This window comes from Hyalella azteca, unplaced genomic scaffold (assembly GCF_000764305.2).
Source record: "Hyalella azteca isolate HAZT.00-mixed unplaced genomic scaffold, Hazt_2.0.2 contig1120, whole genome shotgun sequence".
Lineage (NCBI taxonomy): Eukaryota > Metazoa > Arthropoda > Malacostraca > Amphipoda > Hyalellidae > Hyalella > Hyalella azteca.
Window position 1 is genome coordinate 51438 of NW_025931451.1, and position 10864 is coordinate 62301.

At 38.5% G+C, this 10864-nt stretch overlaps 1 protein-coding gene across 1 annotated transcript; it reads left to right on the top strand.

Moving 5' to 3' along the window:
* The first annotated feature begins 1118 nt into the window (after positions 1-1118).
* LOC108675280 (U1 small nuclear ribonucleoprotein A) lies at positions 1119-9899 on the top strand. Its single transcript, XM_018163276.2, has 6 exons — positions 1119-1273; positions 7218-7303; positions 7738-7910; positions 8431-8668; positions 9151-9298; positions 9684-9899. Exons 2-6 carry the CDS (start codon positions 7237-7239, stop codon positions 9841-9843), a joined length of 786 nt encoding a protein of 261 aa, XP_018018765.1. The 5' UTR covers positions 1119-1273; positions 7218-7236; the 3' UTR covers positions 9844-9899.
* The last annotated feature ends 965 nt before the right edge of the window (positions 9900-10864 follow it).

The window sequence follows — 10864 nt, forward strand, 5'->3', positions numbered from 1 at the left end:
GGCTATGTTATGATATCTATTGTTTCGCGTTCTTTACATAGCCTTTCAATTTAATTGTTGATTGGTTCTGCAAAACGTCATGGTTTCTGGTAAATTGGTGTGTTGTTGGTCAGTTCCGTGGTCTGAGGTGTCACATGTGCGCGTCCAATATCGGGATCGGTTTTGCTAATTGCCGTCCGAACCCTGGTAAGCATTGATAAAATCCTATCCTTTTCCTCTTCAAGAAGGCGATACCCTAGGTTTAATTCATTTTCCATTCTTAGAAGAATGTCCATTCATTCATCATCATTTTCCTCTTCGTCCAGTTGTACTACCAAACTAACTACCAAGTAAATCGCCTCTTTATTCGTTGAGGTTTCGTTTCTCAATCTCCTGCACCCACCCATCCACGAATTGCTTGAAAGCTTCAAGCGTCTTGTATGCCTTGAATTCTTGCAATGTGTATTGGCTGACCACCAAACATCAAATATTTTAGTAAATCACCATGTGAAACGGGAGGCAGGCTTGTAAAATTTGCACACCACTGCTTTGCCGGCACTTCGTAGGGATGAACATCGTTAATGTCGAACAATTTTCTTAAATTCCAATCTTTCGCTGAAGGAAGGAGTTTTTGACAATAGCCTAATGTGAAGTTAATCCTTTCTGCTTTGCTCTTTCTTTTTCCATTGACACCAAAACATCCAAACGTGTAGGAACGAAAGAGTAAGCTAAAGCGCGAGTGTGCTGCAAAGATGGCGGCGTAGCTTACGTAGATACGCTTCAGCTTGGCGAGCCCGATCAACACGTTGATGAATTTTATGAAGGAAATTGCCAGAAATTAATTAATCTTTCAACGTATAGGCAGGCATAGGAATTTGTTATAATTATTTTAGCTTATCCCGTGTTAGATAAAAAAAAATCAATGATTTTTAAGGATACCTCCGGTTGTAACTTAACTACTCCCTAGATTATTTTCAATAAATTTACCATGCACGGGGAACAGACTATTTATCAAACCTTAAAAATTATAAAATGAAAATTGAACAAATTAATTTAGTTGTTATAATTATATATATATATCTAATGAGTCCACTTCGCGCAGGATGTGCTATGACGTCATTTTGCTTCTTAGGGTAAAACGAAGTTCTAGGGAGTTTTAAGATACAAGATTGTTCAAGCGGCGTCGGCGTGTACATAGGGAACGTTTGTGAATGCGTATACGTCAAGCTGTGTTTCGCAATAGTATACGGTTAAAGTGAGGAGTGGAAACGTTGCCAATACTTTTTCATTTAAGGTGAGGACTTCTTGGAACCATATTCCTATGAGCATACTAATTTTTGTTCATATTTTTTCAATCACTTGTATTTGAGCCTTTGATGCAATCTGTTCTGATAGTATCTGGAAGAATATGGCCTTATAGGTAGAATAGAAATGTCAGCACTGATCCACTGAAGAAATAGGCCCATGGCCTGTTGCCGATTCTTGAATTTTTCGTGACTTGATTCGTGATTTTGGGTTAGAACATGAGGCCTTAGTTTGACATTGGTAGTAGCATTATTATTACTAGCATAGCCATAGACTAGGTATGCTACAGTTATTGCTACTAAACTACCAGGCTGGCAATTTAACAAATTAGTAAAACTAATTTGTAATGGCAACTCAAGATCTAGAATTGTATAATCATGTCCACTGTGACCATGTGTAGGGTAAACGCGGTATATTCCGACATCGTAGGTAATTCCGTCACTTCTCTAGTTTTTCCTTTATATTAAGCTTTGTTTTAGTTCCATGCGTTCATTGATGGTTGAAATGGTGACGTCATACATTTGCGTGTCGAAAAAACTAATTCCGACACAACTTGAATTGGACACACACAGATCGTTCAAAGCTTTGTAAAAAAATTGAAATTTGCTAAATTAAAAGCCTAATAGCTGTTTATTAAAACGTAATTAAGTAGTGTTCAATATTTGTTAGTGTTCTAATTCAAAGCTGTGTTGTATCCCAATACAGCTCACACAGCGAACGGAATTTGAACACGTTGATGTCGGCATTACGTATCAGTTAAATTTGAAGCGCTGATGCAATACGACTCACCACGTGTCAAATATTGCCACACACAGTGACGGAATATAGGGATTTGGTAGGTTTCCATTCTAAAGGCTTTTTAATAAATATGGCAACATTTTGTGATGTTTCATTGTTGCCAGGGTGGAATTCTAGAAATGGAGGTTCACTTATAAAAAAGCTTTCCACCCAAGGTGAAATGCTTTCCTTAGATACAGTGCTCTGCCAGGTGACTGAGTCTGACTATAAATGAAAAGGAGGATCAAAAGTGGACAAACTGTTTCAATTGTATAGTACCTCATATTTGTTATAAAATTGTATGAATGTCTCTTGTTTGATAGATTTTCTTTATTTTTTTATTTAATGAATTTTGTGAAAATTTTCCAAGCTTTTTGTTTGTAATGATCAAGTTTAAGTTGAGTATTTAGTTAACCAGTACTGTAGTACATATACCATATTTAGGGGCGGGGCTTATGGGCACAACCAATCACAGCTTGAAAGCATTCCCATCAACCAATCACAGCTTGAAAGCATCCCCAGCAACCAATCACAGCTAGAAAGCAGATAACATTACAACTCCATTAACCAATCACAGCTGGAAAGCTGGAAGGGGCTAAAATCACAATCCCATAAACCAATCACAGTTGAAAGTGATAGGATATGTATCATGTATATAATACATTGGACTGGAAGTGGAAAGTTCCTGGACTTTCCAACCTTTCAGGTCCTGCTTTCCAATATGCTATGTGTACTGGTTAATTTAATATCCCTCTAGAATTCCACACTGATTGTTGCTGACGCGTAGTGAAGTGTTTTGAGAGTCATGTGAAGGCAACAGAACTTACGTAACGCATTCATTTTTTTTTATAGTTTTTCATTTCTCTATGCGCCCTTAATGTGTCAGAATATACCGCGTTTACCCTAATTTTTGATAGACCTATTTTGTGAAACAAGTAGGATACTAGAAGAAACCTGGCAAAAAAGTGTCAAGTTTCATTAGCCCATGGTGGCAGGGAATTATTGTGAGTACTTATCGGTCCACCGCCGTGCGTCGGTCTTAACCCTTCGCAAGGCCCCATGCCCTTGGCCCTTGGGCCCCTCTTGCAAGTTGTAATGGTCTAAACTCAACAGTTCGACCCCTGGCCCCATCCCCATGGTCTCATCACAACTCCCTTTAGAAAAATGTGGAGTTTCGAAATTGATAGTAATAAATCAATAAATATTTGAACTGGGAAATTCCTTAGTTACTTACATTGGTTCCACAATGATATCAACGACATAAAAAATTACAATGACATCGGTTAAGCCTCACTGCCTCAGAGGCTCAGCCATGATTCTAGCTTTGCTAAGTCCTTACACTCTTACCTCGTAATTCATGATGACCACCCACACCCCACGGCCAGTGTAGCTGTCAGCTCACCTTCTTCAGAAGTGTGAAAGCTTTTGCCGGTGAAGGTGTGTTTTACGATCGGTCCATAAAGAAGTGTTGATCGGTTCAAAATGACATAAGAACAGGTTCTTTTGAATAACCTATGGATTGGCACCATGCATTAGCCTAACCCTTTAGCCTTTACCACCTGATTTTCTGGGTCAAAAATCGCAAATTTCACTTTTCTGGTTTTTAGTCTTGCCTTAAACTGTTAAAGCTGACATTCTGACCTAGGTAGCCGTAGCCAAGTTCCAACGGTACCAAAATCAATAAATCATCTCTGTACGTTGATTTATGCCTGATGACAGTTTGCAAATGGGTTAGAGGTGGGGGGCAGAGTGGAAATCTAAGATTAGAGGTTCACTTGAAAAAAAGCATTTTGCCTTGAAAAAAAATGTTCCAGGCAACTAGAAACAGGTTTGCGGTTTGTCAGAAATTGGCCCCGCCTCGGCAATCGGTATGAACGTTACGTCAGGCAACACAGAAAAGATCCCAAGATTGTTAATTGTGCGCGTCACTCACGGTGACACGGATAAGCAAGAGGAATCTATTGAAAGAAGAGCACTCGTTATGCTTGGTAGAAGTTACAACTTACAAGGTTGCTATTGGCACCAGTAGAGACTCGTCACTCACAGTCACCGATGAGCAAGGGAGATCTTGGGAAGGTTGCATAAGCGTTGCACCCGGCATGAACGTTTCCGAGGTCGCAAATAGAGACGCGTCACTCTCCGGTGAGCAAAGGAGATCTTGAGGAGGCCTCACAGCGTTGCAGCTGGTAAAGGATGTACTCTTGATTCTGAAAAAAGTTCCATTAGATCTGGCCAATATACTCGAATGCAAAAGTTACCTATATACCAGTTGATTAAGAGCACTTGATGTATTAGTTCTTCGGAGTTTGACCAGTTGATTCAGAGCACACAAAATTATTTTCTTCTACGGTCATTATTAATCTACTCTTTAATTGGGTACATTATTTCTGAAAATCGTACCTGAAGCTGATTTGGAAGATATGCTAGCGTCTGACTCCCAACCAGCTCAAACGAACGCGAACCCAATTGCATGCAATCTATGCCTTTGTATCATATTAGTTGAACAGTTTAACATTTACGCGCCGTGCGGCGCATCCTTATGAAGTCAACTCCTAGTCCAACTCTATGCAGTTGCAGACTCCTATTCCTATCAACATGTTAAAACTAGTCTTATAAATTGCGTTTTCTTTCATTTTAAGCAATCAGCTTTAGCAAATACAATAGACAGAGCTAAGCACAAATGCTTGAATTAAATAATGACTGCCATCAGTCAGTAATGAATGGCAATAAAGTCTCACTTTCTCCACTCTCCTTAGTCCTTACTCAAAGTAAACTAACAGCTCATCGGCAAGAACTAAATATGGCCCTTATACTATTTACTCTTGACAATTGACATAATGGTTGCAAATTAAATATTAAAAAAAACATTTATTGCACCTATCCATTATGTCAGCTTTCAAAATGAGGATAAATTCATCGGCAATTGGAGAAACTTATCAAAGAAGAAGCAATGCACAACAACAACATCAACATGACACTTGACTCAGTTGACTGACTAGACTACCAGTAGCATACTTGGAAAATTTAGCATTCAAACCTTTAGATTCTGTTAACCTCTTATTTTATACATTATTAGAACTTAGATGGCTCACAATATATCACGTAAAGTTTTCACTCAATAATAGTCTCGAAGTGTGTGAATAAAACCTAAGGAGTATAAAACTGAAGTGTCCACTGGTCAGCGTGGGCGGGAGTTTCATCTGCATCGTAGTTACCAAATCCACTTATTCCGGTTGCGTAATGAGAACTACATAAGTCAACTAACCAGGCTGGGCCAAAAGCTTTCCTGCCAGCTTCGTTGCACACGATTGATACTACATGCAATGCATGTATAACATTTATGACCATTATTAAACCATTCTGTTGAATGTCACTTACTAAAAATTTACAATATAGAAGAATTCAAATTTTTCATTTCTTCACAGAGTATATTGATATCATATTGTTGGTATCTCTGTCACTTGTCACCTTCTTTGTTATTGTTTCGGTACAGATGGTATTCCTGAATCCTGATCGCAAGTAGGTAGTTTTCATGTCTCAGCTGATTTCATCAGTGATCAGTTTTTTATTTGTTGATGAAATCATAGGCAGTTTTTCATGTATTTGTGAGTGAATGTACAAAGTGAAGATGTTATTCTTTGCAATTTTCATCAATAGTGACATAACTACATTATTGTATTAGGCGCTTGAAATAAGAAGTGTAGCATTACACATTAAATTAGCATTAGTGCGTTAACAATGTGTGCATTTGGGGCGGTCCATTCTAGCTTTCTAACGCTGATTGGATTCCAGTGGCTGTGACGTTGCACACGTTCTGATGGTAATTGGGTTCTTGTGACTGGCTTTGCACACGTTCTAGCGATGATTGGATTCATGTGACTGTGACGTTGGATGCATTCAAGCGATGATTGGATTCATGTGACTGTGACGTTGGACGCGTGCAAGCGTTGATTGGATCCTTGTTACTGTGATGATGTAAGCTCTGTTTTTTTCCAATCAAACAGCTGTGGCAGCTTGCAGAGACTTGTCAGTGATGATGATGGACTGAAAGTGGAGGTGTGCTGGCCGTTCCTGAATTTTAGGTCATGCTTTCCATTTTGCTATGTCCACCAGTTAATATACTACCCCTCTGGAATTCCGCACTGGTGGGGGGACTCAGGGGTAGTTCTTTCACATTTACGATAGGAAAAAATTACTGGCAGGGCACATAAATAGATGGTCTGAAGATGCTGATCTTTAGTTACCTGGCTGCTGTTGTGTGGGATGGTGCTGTTGCAGTTGTTCCCACCATCCTTGACTGAATTTCAGCTCCAGTAACATCTAGTCTACTTGTGTCCATGCCACCTTGAATGCCTATTTCAAGGCACTTGGAACTGTTGCGCTCTACAGACACTACAGTCAGCGTCTACTGAACATCCTCACTTATTGTCACTGCAAACCTATCTCCTCCTAGAGTTTTTAAGCTACAGCAATGCAAAATATAACGTTTGATTTGCAAATAAAAGATCTAGAGATTTGTTGTAGCTTTTTTTCAATTTCGTTATAGGGCTTAATCCACGGCTGATTGGTGGTCATCCAGAAATATGCTAGGCATTCCTTCCAAGGCTGATTGGTGCACAAATTTGGTGGTGCACGGCTGCGTACCCTTCCGGGGACGCCTGTCGGCCTAGTTTTGAAAATATTTTGGAAAAGGCAAATTTTTTTTAATAACAATTTTTACACACTTATTCCAAATAAATTGTAAAGGATCATTTTCCTCATAATTTTACCAATCTGCCCAATATTCCATATTAGGTTGATAAGGCCTTTTCCCAATGAAGGCCTATTCCCAAAAATTCCTATTTCCCAAAAATGGCCTATTCACACCTGTAATTTTTGAAAATCGCCCTTTAAATTATTGCAATTACTTTCCAGTTTAGATAATTCTGCCCACTATTCCATATTGGCCAAATTGGATTAGGATAGCTCAAGTTAGAGTTAGTAATCTAATTTTTCCTGATGATAATATTCATCCTTGCACTCATATGGTGAAGTTAGTAAACTGCACCAAATGTAGACAAAATGGCCCCCAAGACAGCAGTCTTGGGCTGATGCTATATTTTTGATGCCCTGGTGCTGAAGTGTTAGTGCTCTCCTAATCAAATTATTTATTTCAGAAGTTGCAACACCACCATAATGTTGGACATTCGCCCCAACCACACCATATATATCAACAACCTCAATGAAAAAGTTAAAAAAGAAGGTAAGTAGTGATAGTAGAGAAATTTCTGACCAAAAAATTTGTATTCCAGTAACTTGAAGTTTAATCCTAGAATTTCTGACTGGCACTGTCTAGTGTTGCTAATTAATCGATGATGACGCACAAGAAAGTATACTAATCCAAAAGAATCATGAGCTGTTAGTTCCTATATCCTTATTTCCTTGTACTCTGAATAGCTTAGTTGTAAATAATTTTGTCTTTTTCAAGTTTAATTTTTGAGCAGAGTTGGAATTCTTGATGTTCCAGGTCCTTTCTGATGATTTTGTTTATTATACTAACTCAATTATTATGTTAGAACATTTATTATTTATATGCAGCTCTATCATTCTCTTGAATTTATCCTTTTCAAATTTGTATCTCTTTATTGCTAACATAAATTATCTTGTGTGATGACAAGAATATTTCATTTTTTTCAGAGCTTAAGAAATCCTTGTATGCGATCTTCTCTCAGTTTGGACAAATATTGGACATCATTGCTCTCAAGACTCTGAAGATGAGAGGGCAAGCCTTTGTCGTTTTCCAGGAAATCCACAGTGCAACCACTGCATTACGAGCCATGCAGGGCTTTCCTTTTTATGATAAACCAATGGTGAGCTCATTCATAGACCAAGCTTCAACACTGATATTATCTTATAGTGAAAACTCATTAGTGTGCTGGACTAATATATTTTTAAGAATTAGAAATCTATCATCCTACTGTTTGGTTATTTCACTAGTAAGTTATTCAACTCTGAATAGTGATTGATGCTAGAATATTAAATTCTAGTTCACGCATTGCATATTTGTCCCAGGTTTGAAATTAAGTGTTGATATATATATACACTGTAAACTTTTTCTTTTGATTAGGTATATTATTCATAAAATTTCTGCAACAGTTTTACTAGCTCATTACCATTCGTTTAGTATACCGTACACTAGCCATCAGTATTGTTTGGGAGCTTCTACATGATGATTCTATTCATCCTTGCACTCAAATAGCAAAGTTAATTTGCTAATGAAGATAAATGGGGCCCCCCAGGAAACCTGGGGCTGAAATTGCTTCACCATCGCTTTGAAGAATTTTGAAAAATTCCATGTACTAAAATCCCTTTCTTTTTATTTCCCTCAAGAAAATTGCGTACTCAAAGAGTGACTCGGATGTCATTGCTAAAATAAAGGGTACATATGAGGAACGGGCGCATAAGAACAAAGATGACAAAAAGAAAAGGAAGAAGGAGGCAAAGGCTGCCGCTGCTGCGGCTGCTGCCGCATCTGCTGCGACTTCTGCTGCTGTTGCTCCCGCCACCGCGGCTGCAGGTTCCGCACTAGCTGCTGCTGGCGGCGGTATCAGCCTCGCTGCTCAGCCTCGTGAGTGATCTATTCCATCACTGTTATCTTTGTCACAGCTCTCCGAAATGTCGAGTTCTTATTGTATTGTTATGTCATTGCCAGTGTTTGACTCTTGCGTATAAACTTTGACCCTCTTTTTGCTTAGGTGATTAATCAAAGCAAAAATGGTAACGAGTTAAGCGGAAGTATGGAACTCTTGATTTAGGTGCAGCAGCAACAACTTGTAGAATCTAAAAATTAGTGCTGGCTCTAAGGCTAAGCATTTTTTATCTTCAAGTTCGTCGAAATTTTCCTTAAAAAATAACATAATTAGGTATGTGTACTAAATTTTTTGCAGAGTTTTTTTTTTTAAATATGCAGGTGCAAAATCATGCTTTGAGATTTGACTCTATCTGACTGGCTCATATATTCTGAATATCAAAGTGAACAATTTACTTCCTGAACTCTGTTTTAATCATAGATTCAAAGGAATGTATTGATAAGTTGTAATTTTGTTTCAGCAAAACCGGCGGCGGCACGTTCGACGCTGTTCTCTGGAGCTACAGGCGTTGGAGGCGTCGTGCCTGAACAGCCACCAAACCAGATCCTCTTCCTCACCAACCTGCCAGATGAGACCTCCGAGATGATGCTCTCTATGCTCTTCACACAGTATGTTGAGAGTATTTGAGATATTTCTATAGCATCGCTCAGCAGTCTGCTTATTATTGCCGAGGCAAAATGCAATATTAATGCCACATTCTGGCCTCCATGGTACATTCTTCATGCAAATATCCTGATATTTAATAAAGAATTGGCGTTTTTGCTTGTAATTTTTGTTTACGACTTCCAAGGAAGATATTTTTTTACCAGATAATCCATTTTGTGAGTTTCATGCTGCATAAATTTAAATTCAGGTAACATTGTGCGATCTCTCTCGTTTTTCAAATGTCTCAGTCTTGATAAGATCAGTTGATTACATTACGGTATATTTTGGGTGGAGATAACTCTCTGTTGAATACCGCATATAACTAACTTTTTTACTATTTCCTTTCAGATTTCCCGGTTTTAAGGAAGTACGATTGGTACCTGGCCGCCACGACATCGCTTTTGTGGAGTTTGAGAATGAGATACAGTCAGCGACGGCTAAAGAAGCCCTGCAAGGCTTTAAAATTACACCCACTCACGCCATGAAAATAGTCTTTGCTAAAAAATAGTTCTTTATAGACTCCTCCACCTTGACCTCTTCGTTTTAATATTCTACAACTAACAATGTGTTTAATTATCCGGAATGTGATAAGCTACTTTGCCGTCGTACCCGTTTAATTTGACCCCCATCTTCTGATGCTTTGTACGAATCCGGGGTTTAAAATCGTTTGAAAGATCACCAGAAGTAATGCGTTGATTAGATCGCTGCTTGTATAAAAAAACGATCTTGCTGAAGAACTGCATTTATATGCTGTTAATGACGAAGTAAATTCTTATTATTTTGTTTCCTCTGTACTGCGGTAAAGCCACCATTTTCGGTTATATCATTTACAATACTACAAAGCATTGATCCGAAGTAGCTGTTCATGCCATGCGGTAAACCGTGGCATTTGAAAAAGAGGACAAATACAAATCTGCCTCAACGTAACTTTTATACTATTATATAACTACTGTTATATAATACTAGGATTACCATAGCGCAAACAATTGACTTGAGTAAACGGAAGAACATTTCTGATTTCATCAATGTCATCCATTGATCTTCAACGCAGGGTACCGATTATAATTCGCGTGTGTTAAACTCTGTTTAGCCTTTAGGCGAAGTGCAATGGCTACGCTCATCTCCTTTAATTCTGTAGAATGGTGTTTAGTACTTAGTTTGCCATTTATACAACTAACGTACGTAAAATTTGAGTAGTGGCAATCAAACGTATGATAGCAAATCATGTCTGTGATTCGCATTTCCATTTTGTTTTTCCATTGTCCTTTTCCATTTTGCGCAAATGACGTTGGGTTTTGTTTGCTTTAATAAATTATTTCACAAGTGAAAATGATACGCTACATTTTAATTTCTTGCTGGGAATTTTCGGATTCTGGAGGTGCGGGGCCGGTTTCGACATATGTCAGACGTGTATAACCGAAACCTTATGAAGTCCTGTCACTTTCTTTGCTACGTAACACTGGCCTGTCTGGCCACTACTCCCGACTTCCTCATGCTACTACGTCACATTGTGGCGTTGCTGTTCATAG

Excerpts from the sequence above, each read along its gene's own strand:
- LOC108675280 (XM_018163276.2), top strand. The coding sequence starts at position 7,237 with ATGTTGGACATTCGCCCCAACCACACCATATATATCAACAACCTCAAT. Across the intron at positions 8,669-9,150 it reads CAGCCTCGCTGCTCAGCCTC|CAAAACCGGCGGCGGCACGT; the intron begins GTGAGTGATCTA and ends ATTTTGTTTCAG. Across the intron at positions 9,299-9,683 it reads CTCTCTATGCTCTTCACACA|ATTTCCCGGTTTTAAGGAAG; the intron begins GTATGTTGAGAG and ends ATTTCCTTTCAG.